The sequence below is a fragment of the Rhinatrema bivittatum genome, chromosome 8 (genome assembly GCF_901001135.1).
Source record: "Rhinatrema bivittatum chromosome 8, aRhiBiv1.1, whole genome shotgun sequence".
Taxonomy (NCBI): Eukaryota; Metazoa; Chordata; class Amphibia; order Gymnophiona; family Rhinatrematidae; genus Rhinatrema; species Rhinatrema bivittatum.
In genome coordinates this window covers 260993886-261011886 of record NC_042622.1, presented here as the reverse complement: position 1 = coordinate 261011886, position 18001 = coordinate 260993886, and the positions used below count along the sequence as shown (strand labels likewise).

At 44.6% G+C, this 18001-nt stretch overlaps 1 protein-coding gene across 4 annotated transcripts in view; it reads left to right on the top strand.

The window, feature by feature from the left end:
- The window catches only part of DNAJC4 (DnaJ heat shock protein family (Hsp40) member C4), a 301306-nt gene that overhangs the window by 107755 nt on the left and 175550 nt on the right, over positions 1-18001 (top strand). The window contains exon 2 of one of the 4 annotated variants that reach the window (XM_029614760.1): positions 10410-10515. The exons of the other annotated variants lie outside the window; for them this stretch is intronic. Within the exon in view, the coding sequence (XP_029470620.1) occupies positions 10474-10515 (42 nt within the window). The 5' untranslated portion in view covers positions 10410-10473. The remainder of the gene's footprint in view (positions 1-10409; positions 10516-18001) is intronic. 4 annotated transcript variants of the gene reach the window in all.

Below are 18001 nucleotides of genomic sequence, written 5' to 3'. Positions count from 1 at the left end.
ACTCACAGGCTGGGTGTTCAGATAATATTTTACTGTCAATTGCAGTAACATGATCAAGATAGAGAAATAACCCTCCCCACTCATAGAATACATCTCTAAACACATAAACATTGCTAACCCAGCCATCATCCTCAGAGACTTCAATCTCCATGTTGACTGTGACCCCCTCTCCCCATCATGCGAAACCATATTGACAGCTATGAATGCCCTTGGTTTCAAACAGATGGTGACCAACCCCACACACAAAGCGGGTCATACCCTTGACCTTATATTTACCAACACCTTAATCCAAGCTGACCACCCCATCTGTACGCCCATTCCCTGGTCAGATCACTACCGTATAGATACATGGTGCACTATACAAGATTCCCCCCAAACCTCACAACCTACAAAAACAATCAGTTTCCGAAAACAGGCTAAAACTGAAGATATAATAGACGCCCTCTCAGAGGAACTACCTAACCTAGACCTTACAGATGCTAACTCCGCCACCTCTTCATGGTTCCAAATTACCACCAACATAGCAGATAAACTCTGCCCCTCTCAAACCAAAAAAATCAACTTAGAAAAGAATAACAAAAAACCATGGTATGTAAATGAACTTAAAACCATGAAACTGAATCTTCGTAAATTAGAAAAAACCTGGCGAAGGAACCGCCTCCCTACTACACTAACACAGTTTCGCACCCAATTACACGCATACCGAAAAGCCACAGAAAAAGCAAAGAAAGATTTCTATGCCACAAGAATCCATCAATTCCAGTTCAACCCACAAGCCCTCTTCCAATATGTAAACAGCCTCATTACATCTCAAGACAGATGTAATCCTGACAATGACGATGAAACAAAATGTGAGAATCTAGCATCTTATTTCCTCTCTAAAGTGGAAACCATTATGGCACGCTTCACAGCTCATTCTGGCTCCCCAAACTCACCTACACCCAAAAACACCCCAATAAACTGCACCAATCAAAACACGCAATCACACCCACACACGAAAAACCCAAACTCCTCACTTTTGAACTTCGAAAACACATCTGCACTAGAAATTGAAACCACTCTCAAAAAAATCAAACCCGCCTATCACCCCTCAGACAACCTGCCTACCAAAATATTACTCACAAACCCAGCTACTACAGCCAAACACATCGCAAACATACTGAACAAATCCATTACCCTAGGCAAAGTCCCAAAGCAACTCAAGCACGCCATTATCAAACCCACTCTCAAAAAACCTAATTTGGATCCTAACGAACTAGCCAACTATCGCCCAGTATCAAACCTCCCTTTCCTCTCCAAAATACTGGAAAGGATTATCAACAAACAACTCACTGAATACATTGATGAACACAACATACTCTCCACATCTCAATATGGTTTTCGCAAACACCATAGTACAGAAACACTACTCATCACCCTCTCAGAATCTATACTTAAAGCCATGGACAACGGACAATCCCACATACTTGCACTATTAGATATCTCTGCGGCATTTATTTATTTTATTTTATTTTTTAACTTTTATATACCAACATTCTTGCATTAAATGCAAATCATGCCGGTTTACAGTGAAACAGAAAAAGCAGGAAAAAATTCCTTAGTCGAATACAATGAAACAGCTTAGTTAACAAAGGAAACATAAAAATAAATTTTTACATATACACAAAGGTTTGCAAGAAGGAGTGCATAAAGGGGAGAGCCCCTTTGTCGCATGTTTTTTTCTGGTGTTGAGGCTGTCTTAACTGTCTGATGTTAGTGATGTCATGGGGGGGCGGGTCTAATGATCGCAGCACTTACATCGCTGCTTCTTTCCAGTTCCAGGTGAAGATCAAGCTGTTTCCTTCACTTCCCCTCCCATGACTGTGGGGTGAGAAGTGCTGCAGGGTGCCCCTTGATGTTATCTAGCTTCCCACACACATTTGATACCGTAAACCACCTCACACTCATCAAACGCCTCATGGAAATTGGCATTGCTGGCACAGCCCTACTATGGTTCCAATCATACCTTAGTGACAGAAGCTACAGTGTAAAAATTGGTTGTAACAAATCTAACCCTGTCAAACTATCTCAAGGAGTACCACAGGGTTCTTCCCTCTCTTCTACACTCTTTAATATATACCTCCTCCCCCTCTGCCAACTCCTCTCGAAACTGGGTATCCAGCACTTTATATATGCTGACGACGTGCAGATACTCATCCCTATTAATGATTCCATTGCAAACGCAATGAAGATCTGGAACTCTGCGCTATCTGAGATAAATAAACTGCTCTCCGATAATTTCCTTGCACTCAATACTAACAAAACAGAGCTACTCATTCTCTCCCCTCCCAACAACCCTTCACGCAGTCTCTCCCCCACACCCTCACTACCCAGTTGCCCTCCTACCCTACTAGTCCGCAACTTTGGCATTATGATAGACGATCAATTTAATCTCAAAAAATTCATTTCAGCCACCATAAAAAGCGGATTCTTCAAACTCCACACCTTGAAGAGAATCAAACCTCTTCTTCATACCTCTGACTTCCGCACAGTTCTGCAAGCTATGATCCTGTCCAAACTTGATTATTGCAACGCTATCCTCCTAGGCTTACCAAAAAATACCCTACAACCTCTACAGTTATTACAAAATGCTGCAGCACGCATCCTTACCAACATTCACCGTCATGACCACATTACTCCCGTCCTTCAATCATTACATTGGCTCCCCGTAGCCTCCAGGATAGTATATAAAGTACTCACTCTCATACACAAAGCCATTCATAACCATGACATGCGATGGTTCCCTGAACATCTCCTGCTTCACGCTCCGACAAGACCCACAAGAACGCAACACCTGGCCAAACTCCAGACACCCTCTCCAAAGTTCATGAAGCATACCACCTTTAGAGAGCGATCTTTCATCATCGCAGGAACCGCCCACTGGAATAAAATGCCTTCCCAATTACGCCAGGAACCTTGCCACAAAAAATTCAAGCACAATCTTAAAACATGGCTGTTCAAACTAGCATACCCTGACTAACGAATTGTCTCTCACCTAAGATATGACTTGACTGCCCAACCGACCGCCCACCTGACCCTCGCCCTTTCTTTTTCTCTCCCTACCCAATTGACCCTCACCCTCGCTATCCTCTCCCCCCTCCTCCCAATCTCTTTAGGTCTTCTCCTCATCTTCCCCCCCCATCTTTCACTTCACCCTGCTGATTTTCCTGATTGCTTTATATAGCGTTATTGTTAAAACTAACATGTACATTTGTATATATATCTCGTATTATCATCCCCTGCCCTATAAACCGCTACCTGTTAATGTTATTATTGTAAAGCTTGTTCTAAGTTATTATTATTATTATTATTATTGTAAAGCTTGTTGCTAAGTTATGTTACATTGTGAACCGAGGTGATGTTTTGCAAACGTGCCTCGGTATATAAGAAACCCTTAAATAAATAAATAAATAAATAAATAAATAAATAAATTTACATCCAGGTTTGGTAGAAACTTTAGGGTACAAGATATTTAATGTTCTTCTCTTGTGTAAGTGTCCCTCAGTGTGAGAAGTTGAAATATTTGTATCCTCCATTTGGGAAGCATGGATATCCCAATGTGGCCAGAGAGTCCTAGCTGTGTATTGGGTCCCTGGTGCCCACAGTACCTGAGGTCCATGTTGCATGTCCCGAACTCCAGCCTGTCTGTGGTCCTGCATCCTGGGGTAGAGACGCCCAATTGGAGATCTACAGGTGTTTTTTCTTCTCTCAAATGCAAATCTTGTGGGACCTTTCTGGGAGAAGGCCTACTCTGGAAGCAGAACTTTTTCCAGTCCTGGGCAAGGAAGAGGGCAGAAAAAAATACTTGCTTCCCAAAAGATGGTACAATCTTAACAAAAGCAGGAATCTCACTATGGTCTCTGTATCCTCCTCTTGGCCCTGCGAGAAAGGTATGCAGATCCCTCCTGCAATCCTAAAGAAGGAATTTCTGCCTCCCAGAAAATGCAGGTCTGAATAGTCCCAAAAATATCAAAGTAGTAAACCAGATAAAACTGTTCTCTCTGATCCCCCTTTCCAGCAGCCTTGAGTAGAAAGCACTGGCAGTTTCTTTCCTTTGATGTGCTAGGTTGGGGCCTAACACTGAGAGCACACAGAAACGCTTCCTTCCTCACAGAAATCAAAACTACACTGCCTTTCATATTCCTAGGCTCACCCTCTCTTAACAAAAAAGGAATCTATTACCTAGGCAAACCTCAAGGGAAAGTGCCTTGGGGAATGGCTTATTCCTCCTAGCTGTTAACTAAGATAGGGTCATAGGGCCATCTGGTAGAGACAAGGGTGTTTGTACACTTTATTGAAGGAAAGGATAGAGAAGTATCTAAAATCCAGCTGGTTGCAGGAACCAAGGTGGAATGGTTTTACTAAAAGGAAATTATGAAACAGATATGATCAATTTATTTGATTAAGTGAATAAAGAATTAGATCTGGTTTACTCAGATTTTAGACAAGCTTTTGATATTGTACCGCATAGGAGGCTCATAAATATACTGGGCAGCCTGGTGACAGGTCCCATGGAAGTGGCCTGGATTAGAAATTGGGTAAGGATAGACAACAGAGGATAATGGTAAGTGAAATTCACTCTAAGGAAAAAAAAGTTGGTTAGTGTTTTTCCTCAGACATCTGTCCTGGGGCCAGGTATATTCAGTACCTTTGCAAACATCCCTAAGGTAGTAGACAAAATGAGTAGTGATCTAAGTAAGCTTGAGGAGTGGTGAGATGCTTGGTAGTTAAGATTCAAGAATATGTGCTGAGCCACGCATTAAATGTGCAGAAATCTGAGGAAGCACCTCACAATTGTGGTGAGAAACTGGTGTGCACTGACCAGAAAAGAGACCAGGATGATAGCATCTGATGTTTTCAAGGTAGTGAGACAGTATGATAAGGCTATGGCCAGAGCTGGAGAGATGCAGAGATTCACAGGCAGAGGCATAACAGTAGTAGAAAGTTGCTGAAAATGTCTCTGTCCGAGTCCTTAATAAGATGTCAGCTACAATATTGTGTCCATGTGGTATCGAGCAGGCAAGACTAGCTAGAGAACAGACTCCAGGCTGGTTTCTGGGATACATCTTTATATACTTTTTTATTGGTGAAAAGTAACAAACAAAACAACTTGGCTGTTTCATGAAGTTCAACAAAACAAATGTGGCAATACGACTTACAGTTCAGGTATGTTTGCTTTCTTGAGGCTTCTGTCTTTCTCCTGGGACCCGCGTCATCTCTCTGGGCCCAGTTCTCATTCTAGTCCGCAGGGATCCATCCTAGCCTAGAATCCCTTGCTGGTTTGGAGCCAGTACAGATAGCTATGGCCAGTCCTTTAGGGTGTGGTGGTGGTGGTGGTGGGGAGGGGGTGTCTTATATACTCCCTCACAGTCCAATTCTGGAGACATGGCTGCATGTGGTTCAGAGAAAGTCCATCCATCTCAGACACTTCCATAGGTCCACCCTCACATTGGTCTATAAACGGATCACCTATTCCCATTACACAATTCGCTACAAATCTAGGTATTATCATAAATTCAGATTTATCAATGAAACAACACATTTCCTCTATAACAAAAAAAATCCTTCTATAAGTTACAGCTTCTTAAACGTCTTCGTCCCCTCCTTTTTCACCAAGATTTTCGAACTATTCTCCAATCTTTAATTTTTTCTGGCTTAGACTATTGTAATGCTCTCTATTTAGGACTCCCCGACTCTATAATTCATCCCTTACAAATTATTCAAAACAGTGCAGCTCGTATTCTATCAGGTACTCCTATTCGAAATCATATTGTTACAGTTTTGGCTGCAGTGCAACCGCCTCACCACCAGGGGTCCCTCTAGTGCTGGCTTTCCGGACAGGCCCAATCCATCTTCTGTCCACTCTGTGCGTGTCCTTATAACCCTGCCTGACAGTAGCCTCGGTGCTTCGGCATCGAGCTCACCTGGGCTCCTTGCTCTAGCCTTGCGCGGCCTTCGGGCCTTTCCTTGCCTTGCCCTGCGCGGCCTTCGGGCCTTTCCTTGCCTTGCCTTGCGCGGCCTTCGGGCCTCCTTCCTCGCTGTTCTCACCTGGCCTACGGGCCTTCTGACCTGCCTGCTCTGCTTACGGTGTGTGGCCTACGGGCCTTCTGTGTATGTGTGGCCTATGGGCCTTCTGACCTGCTTGCCCTGACTACGGTGTGTGGCCTACGGGCCTTCTGTGTATGTGTGGCCTATGGGCCTTCTGACCTGCCTGCTCTACTTATGGTGTGTGGCCTACGGGCCTTCTGTGTGTGTGTGGCCTACGGGCCTTCTGACCTGCCTTGCCCCGCTTATGGTGTGTGGCCTACGGGCCTTCTGTGTGTGTGTGGCCTACGGGCCTTCTGACCTGCCCTGCTCTGCTTATGGTGTGTGGCCTACGGGCCTTCTGTCTGTGTGTGTGTGGCCTACGGACCTTCTGTGTGTGTGTGTGGCCTACGGGCCTTCTGACCTGCCTTGCCCCGCTTATGGTGTGTGGCCTACGGGCCTTCTGTGTGTGTGTGGCCTACGGGCCTTCTGACCTGCCTTGCCCTGCTTACTGTGCCCTGACCCAGCCTGAACTTAGACTCTGCTCATTGCCGCCTGCCCTGACCCAGCCTGAACTTAGACTCTGCTCATTGCCGCCTGCCCTGACCCAGCCTGAACTTAGACTCTGCTCATTGCCGCCTGCCCTGACCCAGCCTGAACTTAGACTCTGCTCCTTGCCGCCTGCTCTGACCCAGCCTGAACTAGACACTGCTTATTGCTGCCTGCCTTGACCCAGCCTGGAACCAGACACTGTTTCTAGCTTCCTGTCTCTCTCCACCTGGAGCCACCCTGCTGGGTGGTGTTCACGCCTCCTGACCGGAGCCCAAGCGTAACACATATTACACCTATCCTTCAATCTCTTCATTGGTTACCCATAAAATACAGAATAAAATATAAAATCCTCACTATCATTCACGGTCTAATAAATAACCCATCTTCCACATGGCTTTGTTCACTACTTCGTATCTATAAACCAGCAAGACATCTAAGATCACTAACTCAAAACTTACTTGACACTCCTTCCCCACGACAGGCTAGACTAGATATCACCAGAAAAAGGGCCTTCTCAGTAGCAGGCCCTTTTCTCTGGAATTCACTACCCAACCCACTTCGTTTACTATCCAACCCTCAACAATTCAAAAAATCATTAAAAACACACTTTTTCCAAATGGCATTCAATACTCCTTCAAAAACAACTCAACATTATCCCACAACCTAGTATCTTTCTCAACCCCCATAACTTTATTTCATTTTTCCTTTTATTCCAAACCCCCCCCCCCCCCACCCGCTACCCTTCCTGATTACAACTTGAATTCTGGCCCAGCTCCATTATTAGCCATTTTTGTTAATATTTTATTTTACCTTTAAGGTATATATCAGTTTTATGTATTTTTATATTATTTTTTAAGCTCTTTTCACTTATTTTATTTTATTCTTATTGTAAACCGTTTTGACAAGATACCCTGTTTTGAAAAGCGGTATATAAATACTTTTAAATAAATAAATAAATAAAACATTTGAATTAAGGACCTAAATATAAACTAGTAGAAAGAAGAGACTGGGGGAGGGGGAATGGTTTGAGATTTGTGCGCCTAATGTCGCTCGCTTCCGGTCCTCCTCTACTGCAAAGGGTGCGGGGCTTCTGGAAACTGGGGCTGTGGAAGTCAATCCCTGGACCGCTTGCGGTGACCTGTGGACTCCTCTCATGGGGGATGCTGGGAGCAGTATGCAGTTGACCCTTCCGGTCCTCCTCTACTGCAAAGGGTGCGGGGCCTCTCGAAGCTGGGGCTGTGGAAGTCAATCCCTGGACCGCTTGCAGTGACCTCTGGACTCCTCTCCCGGGGGATGCTGGGAGCAGTATGCAGTTGAGCCTTCCGGTCCTCCTCTACTGCCACACAATTCCTTCCTCCTCCCCAGGAAGTCTACATGGCTTGGAAAAGGACTGAGGAGACTCACGCATGGGGACGCTAGCATGGGAAGGCCCATGCATACTAGGAAAGCAAGTAGAACTTTCTGGGCTTTAAGAGAAAAGTGACCCAATTTTGCGCCATTGGCTAATGTCACCCATCATGTGTGGCTGCTTGTTTTGCTTTTCATGGAGAACACCTGTTACAGATAAGCAACGTCGCTTGTCTGTGTCATCACAGTTTACTTAGAAGGAATTAAATATGTCACAGAGCCTGGAATGTGCTGCCTTGGTTCTAGATTTAGGAAAAGGCAGTATATCAAATGTTTTTAAATCAATAATAAATACATTCTGGTGCTACTAAAATTTCTTATCAGTTATAAAAAGAAGAAATATTGTCAAAGTAAATGATTGGTAAATAAATTTGAATTGGATGTTTAGGGGTAATTTTATAACATCATGCATAAGTTACACTAATTTCCAAAGCAGACTTACATACATAAGTCTGCTTTGAAAGTTATCCTGGGAAAGTACATGAACACAATTACACCTGCTATTTGGTGCATTTAGTTTTGCTGAGAGAATTTATGGGCATACTTTTTAAAATCAAAAAGTATGAATGCAAGTCCCAGCTCCTCCCAGACTCCACCTCCTGGAACGCTTTTGTGTGAAGATACGTTCAACAGTGTGTATGAGTGTAATTTTGCACACACATCAGTCACACAGTTTTCAAAGGGCCATTTCTCCAGGTAAAGCACTACCTATAGAAGTTTTTTGGTTTTTTTTAAATTACCCTCCCTATCATGTGCGGGTTGCCTTCTTATGTTCTACTACTTCCCTATCATTTCTGTAGTGTTAATAGACATACACAATGCCGTACAAATACACATAAGAGACAATCCCTGCTTTATGGAGCTTATAGTGTAATCAAGACACATAGATAAGGCAAAGAAGAGGCTTCAGGAAATTTACTCATTACAGTAAATGTTAAAATCAACTGGGCTGTGGGCATGGAAAACCAGGGTTTTTTAAGTTTCTCATTTTCTTTGTAATGCATATAATATTGCTGAACTATATTTTATATATTGTTTTATTTGTATGTACATTATGCTTTGTTTTTTATTATGTACACTGCTTTGATTTTGATCCTGAAAATCTATGTGATCTATAAATGTAAAAAAATGATAACACATTGAAATCGTCAGTACAGTGTGCTGCGGCAGTCAAAAAAGTAAACAGAATGTTGGGAATTATTAGAAAGGGAATGGTGAATAAAACAGAAAATGTCATAATGCCTCTGCATCGCTCCATGGTGAGACCGCACCTTGAATACTGTGTATAATTCTGGTCACCGCATCTCAAAAAAGATATAGTTGCGATGGAGAAGGTACAGAGAAGGGCAACCAAAATGATAAGGGGAATGGAACAGCTCCCCTATGAGGAAAGACTAAAGAGGTTAGGACTTTTCAGCTTGGAGAAGAGACGGCTGAGGGGGGATATGATAGAGGTGTTTAAAATCATGAGAGGTCTAGAACGGGTAGATGTGAATCTGTTATTTACTCTTTTCGATAATAGACTAGGGGGCACTCCATGAAGTTAGCATGGGGCACATTTAAAACTAATCGGAGAAAGTTCTTTTTTACTCAATGCACAATTAGACTCTGGAATTTGTTGCCAGAGGATGTGGTTAGTGCAGTTAGTAAAGTTGGGTTTAAAAAAGGATTGGATAAGTTCTTGGAGGAGAAGTCCATTACCTGCTATTATTTAAGTTGACTTAGAAAATAGCCACTGCTATTACTAGCATCAGTAGCATGGAATAGACTTAGTTTTTGGGTACTTACCAGGTTCTTATGGCTTGGATTGGCCACTGTTGGAAACAGGATGCTGGGCTTGATGGACCCTTGGGCTGACCCAGTGTGGCATGTGCTTATGTAATGAAATAAGAACAGCTTGCTTGATAAACAGAATTTAATTTGCAAGGAAGGGTATAATGGGGAGATAAAAGGAGGGGTACTGAGCCACTGCAGAATAAATGCACTTGAGGGTGAATAGGAGAAACTTGAACTGTATGTGGAGGTAGATGGGGAGCCAATGTAGTGACGTGAGAAGAGGGTGTCTCTCTAAATCGTGCCATGCTATGCATGGTAATCTTGTTTTCTATCTGACGTTTAATCTTCATGGGCAGCGCCAATTTTGCTTTCCCACTCCCAGAGCTGGTAGTGTTAGAGGCATCAGCCAAATTTTCTAGAAGGTTCTGAGTTTTGTATGCAGCAGAGGTCTCTGGTTGACTATGTGATGAAGTGCTGCTTTTATTGTTTGCCATTGACATATAGATACTGCGTGAAAACGTGTTTTTGGCTGCCAGCATATGGTTCCTTTGTAACCTCCACTTCAAACCTATTCAGGTTACCAGTTAAAACTCCCTTTGTCTTACTTTTAGTTTCTGTTCACTGAAAATGGATTGTTCAGCACCTAACAGGTCATCTGGTTCATGATACCAGACCATGGTTTGCTTGTTGCTTGGTGATGTTACCAGATGGGAAAAGGTAAGGCGAGCTTGCTTTATCAGCAGTTCTACCCTATAAAACAACAAAGTTTGAACATTAGTTAATTCAATAATAAATTAAACATGTAATCTAGATCTTTGTAACAAGGCATACTGTAGTTACATGCAGAGGTTGCCAAACAAGTGTCAGAAGATCTTTTAAGTATTTTTCTTTCTGCTTGTGCACAGCAGTTGGCTTCTGTTCATCAGGAAAAAAAGTTGCAAGGGGGAATCTCTTGCCACATTATTAGAGTGCCTGCTTTTGAAAAAAATTTTCAGGACAGCTCGTCTTGTTCATGTGGAGTTAGGGTGAGGGGGATGTGTTTTCAGGGAGGCAGCAGTACCATATTCAAGACCAGTGTTTGCTCCATTGGACATATCTGACATGGATTGGCGCAGCCTCCAGAAACTCATGTTCGCATTTCCTAATGGGAATTGATGTGCACTGATTTCTCTGATGCGTGGAGCCCATACATCATAATGGGAACTAGGGATCATATGGACATGCAGGAAAAGCCGGATTAAGGCAATGACAGGCCAAATGAAAGCAAAAAAAAAAGGAAAAGGGGTACAAAACTCAGCTGCTTCTGATGAGGCAGAACGTGAGATATTTAAACAGTGCCTTTTACAAGCAATTATTCAACGTAGAGGGTTGCGAAAATGGTCTTAAATTTGTGCCTGCAATCACAAGGGATAGGGTCTGGAGCAGTGGCATGATAGGTTGCTGCCTGGCTTCCTTTTCCCCATTGGAAAAAAGTGAAAGTTGCTGCTGGTCCAAACCTAGTAATTTTTTTTTTTTTTTTTAAAGAAAATTGCCACTGGTTTGGAGAATGCTGAGCAATACATTTGTAATTACCTGCTATTTTGCTTTCTTTAATCTAGTTCTGAATCCTTGCTCCTGCCTTCTAGCTGAATAGCATTTCCTTGTTTAGTTTGCCTAATGATCCACAAGGTCCTAATTTGGAAGCCTGGCACTGAGCTGTGCTCTTTTTTACGCTTGGGTGATGGATGTTTCTCCAAGGACAAGTAGGATGTGCAGTCCTTGCTGCGGGGGTGATGTCATCCAACAGAGCTTGGACTGGTGAAGGTTTACTAGAAGGTTTCTAGAAGCTTTTGCCTTGCTCCGCTGCACATGCGTTTGCTGTCATGTGGGACATCCTTCATTTTTTGTTTTCCTGTGGAGCCCAACGGTCATGTTTCTTTTTTTTTTTTTTTTAAGAGAATTTTTCATTTTTTGCTTGTTATTTGTGGAGCCCTCCTATTTGTGGAGGAGAAATAGCCTAGTGGTTAGAGCAGTGGGCTACAAACCAGGAGACCAGGGTTTGAGTCCCGCTGTCGCACCTTGTGACCTTGGGCAAGTCACTTTACCCTCTATTGCCTCAGGTACAAAAACTGTAAGCCCTCTGGAGATAGAGAAATACCCTACAGTACCTGAATGTAAACCAGTGTGATATCTCGATTGAGATCAAATGTCAGTATATATAAATAAATAAATCTTTGTTCTCTTAAGATCATTAGGAGGAATTTTCAGTCATTTTCAAGTTTTATTATGTTTTCCCATGGCCGCTGTGTGCATTGGTATCAGTACATTGGACAGCATTGAGAATGAGACGGGATTTAAGGAAACTGGAAGAGTGGTCAAAGATATGGCAGCTGAGATTCAATGCCAAGAAGTGCAAAGTCATGCATATGGGGAGTGGAAATCCGAATGAACTGTATTCGATGGGGGGGGGGGGGGGGGGGGGGAAAGGCTGATGTGCACGGAGCAGGAGAGGGACATTGGGGTGATAGTGTCTAATGATATGAAGTCTGCGAAACAATGCGACAAGGCGATAGCAAAAGCCAGAAGAATGCTGGGATGCATAGAGAGAGGAATATCGAGTAAGAAAAGGGAAGTGATTATCCCCTTGTACAGATCCTTGGTGCGGCCACACCTGGAGTACTGTGTTCAGTTCTGGAGACCATATCTACAAAGAGACAAGGACAAGATGGAAGCGGTACAGAGAAGGGCGACCAGGAAGGTGGAGGATCTTCATAGGATGACATACGAGGAGAGATTGAAGAATCTAAATATGTACTCCCTGGAGGAAAGGAGGAGCAGGGGTGATATGATTCAGACTTTCAGATACTTGAAAAACTTTAATGATCCAAAGACAACGACAAACCTTTTCCGTCAGAAAAAAATAAGCAGAACCAGAGGTCACGAGCTGAGGCTCCAGGAAGGAAGACTAAGAACCAATGTCAGGAAGTATTTCTTCACGGAAAGGGTGGTGGATGCCTGGAATGCCCTTCCGGAGGAGGTGGTGAAGTCTAAAACTGTGAACGACTTCAAAGGGGCTTGGGATAAACACCGTGGATCCATCAAGTCTAGAGGGCGTGAATAAAATGGAGGCATTCAAACACTGCACGGAGCGGCAGTAGCCACAGCGGCATTCAAACACTGCACAGAGCGGCAGTAGCCACAGCGGCATTCAAACACTGCACGGAGCGGCAGTAGCCACAGAGGCATTCAAACACTGCATGGAGCGGCAGTAGCCACAGAGGCATTCACGGAGCGGGATGCCAGTGGCCAGTAGTTGGTGTTCCACCTTCACGGAGCGGAAGGATGGAGGGCTGCTATTTCCAAAAAAAAAATAAAAATAAAAACAGGGGTGGGTAAGAGTATGGGGCAAGGGGGTGGCCTGCTTGTTACAGCAGTTGCTACCCCCAATTGAGCTGGATGTCACTTGGATGCAGATACAGAGCTGCTCTCTAAATTGGGTGGAGGGGAATTAGGGCTGGAGGGTACTGGAAGCCAATAGTAACAGGTGGGAGAGAGAAAAAGGGGGAAAAAAATGGATAAAGTGCGTAGCTTGCTGGGCAGACTTGATGGGCCATTTGGTCTTCTTCTGCCGTCATTTCTATGTTTCTATGTTTTTGCTTAAAATTAAGTTGTCTTATTTTAAATCCCTTGTTTTTAGGCCAATGTCCCAAAAAAAAAAAATGACCAGCATCTTCAACAAGTGTCTTGGTACAAATGCATAATCAATATTCAGTAGCATGGTGAATGGATAATTTATCCAGTTACAGATAACTGGATAAATTGTCATGGATATTCAGCAAGGTGCTGCTGATTAGGCACGCCACTAAGTATAGCCAGATAAAGTGCTAGTTATCTGGATACCCTTCTACAGCTCACTTTAGGACATTTCTTTGGTATTATTAGAGTAAGCTGAATAGCTTAACTCTTCCCTCCATCTAGAACTCCTCTAACTCATTTGGCTAACATTTTTTCAGCTAGAAGGCCAGAGAGACTATCAGAGTGGCGGGAAATTTAAACCTTTGTGGTTTATCTGGACAAACAGTCTGAATAGATCCCCACCATCCCTCAGATGTGTGTTCTATCTGAGGGATGGTCACAACATCTTGAGGTACTCCACTTTCAGGAATATGACCCACGAGGATGATCCCATTTAAAAATGATGGAGAAGTTCTTTAGGAAAAACTTTTTCGAAAAAGTAATTCTGGCCCATCAGCATTGAAGGGCCCGAGAGCCACACTGGATGTTGGAGGGACATCAAAAAAGCAGTATTCTTTCTCAACATTGAGCATAGAAGCCTGTGAGACAGACCATCATCTAGCTTTCTCCATTTGATTAAAGCAAAATCATTGGCACCTGCATTGAGGATTACCATGCTAACCCTTGGGGGAAAGCTAAGAAGCATCGGCGAAGACTATTCCATTTAATTTACATAAGGAGGAAGAGTCCAAGGCAAAAATGCTTGACATCCTCCAGTTCATGGATCCCCTAAGGAAATTGTGACAGTGCTTGTCCACAATATCATTATGTGGAGAGAGATGAAAATGTGGAAGACCCCCCCCCCCCCCCAATGTTGCCTGTTAACAAGAAGGCAGATACAGTCCAGAAGGCTTCCAGATTTGAGAAGCAATAACTGCCTCATCAGTCAATTGTAGTTGGATCTGATCTCAAAAAGGCCAAGAGATCTAGAACCTACTCTTTGGAGCTCCTAGAGTAGGATTCTTGTACCATTGATCTTATTAGGAAGAAAGCTTTTCACGTAGATAAGTAGCTGAATTAGCCATGCTGTATGGGGTACGTCCTCCGTGCCACTAGGTGGCGGAGCTCTCTAAGACTAGTAAAGTCTTTTAGCTAGATACTCCCTCCCTCCTGTATCCTGACAGGATTACCTCAGGCTCCTCAGTCTGATTTTTTTCCATGCAGCATAGTGCGCAGAGCTCTCTACATCTCCTCAATAAACTTAGAAAAATCTTATATTATAAAAAAAAAAGTCAGTTCTTCACAGGAAAGAAGAAGATAAAAAAAAACAAAAAACTGGAAAGAACCTTCTTCTGAAGTTGCCCTCACGAGATTGTTCTAACATCTCGGGGCATCCCCCTCCCCCTCCCACCTGACTGCTGCCTTTGCTTTGTCTCCTCGGTTAACCCCCGGTTTAACTGGGCTGGCACCGAGTAGAGACTGGGGGAGGGCTGCGATTTCCAGCCGTGGTCGCCAAGGCATCGCTGTCTCTACCACGTACCGGCTGATTCCTTCCACTTCAGCACCCCAAGTTCTCATAGCGAGCACTGACTCGCCAAGGACTATGTTTTTATTTTGCTGAGCCGAGAGTGTTATCACTAGTGCCGGAGGCCTGGCGCCTGCGCCGGAAGGCCGGCGTATCGACAAGTCAGCCAGAGGGCCCAGCGCATCGGCACGTGCACCGCAGGTACCAGCGCATTGGCGCCTGCACTGGAAGGCCAGCACATCAACGAGTCAGCCAGAGGGCTTGATGCATCCGCGTGTGCACCGGATGGCTGGGCGCATTGCAAAGTGAGCCAGAAGGCTGGAGCATCAGCGAGTCAATTAGAAGGCCTGGCGCATGCGCTGGAGGTACGGGCGCATGCGCCGGAAGGCCGGATACATCGGAGCAAGCTGGAGAGCCTGGCGCATGGCTGCGTGCGCCGGAGGGCCTGGCGCATGGCTGCGTGAGCCTGTGGGCCTGGCGCTTCCACATATGCGCCAGTGGGCTGGCGCATGCACACACTGCCAGTTACTGACACTGGCCGACGCAAATTCAATGCCCCGCGTGCCGGTGCGCCAGAGAATCAACGCATTCACCGTCGCACACACCCACACTGGCAGGCGCCCTGAGGCATCCTCACGCGCACCTGCATGCCAGAGCACCGACCACCACACCAGCAGCTATGGCCTACAATACAGGCTTTGGCCACCTGGAGCGGCCATCAGCACGAGTGTGAGATGCGTCGAGCACCGGCACGGATGCCGGGCACACCGAATACTGGCGTGGACACCGGGCGAACTGAACACCGGCGCAGATGCCGGGTGCGCCGAACACTGGCCTGGGTGCCGGCCACGCCAGGGCATGAGCACAAGTGCTGAGTGCATGGCCACGGTTCTCAGACACCACCATAAAAAATGAAGCCAGCGAGACCGCAATACTAACCATCAGAGCGCTAAGTCGTCCGCACCGGGGAATGCATCAACTACAACGCGTGTCCCAGCCAGCACTAAAACCAATTCAGGGGGACCAGAGATTCAAAGACGAGTACACCCCCAATTCCCCCCGCCAGACTCACACAAAACGTCGGACATGCTAGAATCCATACTTCCACTACCACCGACACGTTCCATAGGAGTCAGTCAGTCAAAGACTAATGACAAACACCACACAGGTTAAGCCCTACCACAGCCTTAACGTTGGGGTATAATTCTCTTTTCACACTAACGTTCCCTTTTCCCCATCACTCCATGCTGGTTAAAGGGATGATACAGGCGGCTTGTAAGTCCTATCTCCGTTTTCACGCCGAAAGAAGATAAGTCACTAGATGACTTCCACAAAAAAAAAAAAATAGAAAAAAAGGATGAATCAAGCCATTCCTTGGAAGTACTCAGTGCCTACATTCCAACCATATAGTTTACATCGCATAGATCTTTGGATACTCTATAGGCTCTGAAACGCATCTCCAACAAACTCGGCAGATGCCACTTTCTCTCCTCTATACCATTCCATCACAGAAGAATGAGGAACTTCCTAGCTCCTGCCCCTTGGCTTTGAAGTCTTATCTAATGCTTCAGCAATGCCTTGACAGTCAAACGTCTTACATGGTGATATTCTACAGCCATAAAAGATGATGTTCCAGGAATTTGATAGACTTAACCGTATAGTCTACCAACCTTTTTCTTTCCGACATCATTTCACTGATCCGTTTTCACAAACTTTAAGGAATAGGACAGCAGCCTTTCTCTTTACCATCTCACCAACATCCATCTATGTCACAACATTCAATTTCAACCTCAGCCCGATGCTGAAGGGAAAAAAGAAAAACCTTAAGCCTCATCCCTATCATAAGCCTTCGTCTTGCCAACCACCAAGACAATGACTAGTCAACAAACATGTAAGCGTGCTACGACGCCTCGCTAACCACAGGAAATAAAATAAATCCACCATCTTTACATCAGGCATGAAGTTTGCCACTTGTCTTCCAGCCTGGAGTCACATTACATCAACTTCCATAGTCAACTCAAAATTACACTTGCCACCTATCCAGGAACACATTCTGTAAAAACTACAGATGCAAAAAAAAAAAAAATAAAATAAAACAGGGAAAGGGGAGCATATGCTCCCATATCCATCCACCCTAGTTCCTAGTGTTCCCCTCGTTTCTCTGGGTGAACAGCCATCACTTCCAATACAAGGTCTTCCATTTGACCTTGCTTTTGGCCCACTGGTTTTTCAACAACTTCAGGGCAGTGGCGAAGGCACACCCTCATCAACAAGGACTACAAATATTCCCTATCTCGACGACTGCTCCTACTAGCCTCTGATCCACTACGACACAAATTCTTCTTGGACAATCTAGGCCTACTGATCACCTTCGAAAATTCAAGGCTGGAATCATTAAAAATTTTTGCAGCTTTTGGGAGCCTACATTGCCACTATCTGAGACAGGACTCTTTCTACTTCACCCGAAAACTTGCTCTCCCCATAAAATTTACAACTCAGTTTCACAGAACCAAAATACCACCTCGCCAAGTCCTACCTGTTCTAGGACAGATGTGGGTAGCCACTATGTAGTTCTACATATGCGCCGCCTACAATGGGTCTCAAGCACTCTTTTCTTCATCCATTATCCACACCTTTTCCTTTCCAGCAATATAGACAAGGTCCTATAATGGTGGCTCCTCTCATACGCACTATCAACGGGCTCGCCTTTCCAACCCTTCGACATCATGTGCTCCTCACCACAGATGTATCACCCAACGAATGGGCAACTCATTTGAAAACACAAGGTCTATGAACTTCGTGCGACCATACATTGAAGATAAACCTTTAGAAGCTCAAGGCGGAAAACACGCCCTTCGAGTCTTCAGCAACTTCCCACAACAGAACCTAGTCAGGATTCACACGGATACCTGTATAACAATGTTCTCTATATACCAGACACAGAAGTCAGGTTCATGGAATCTT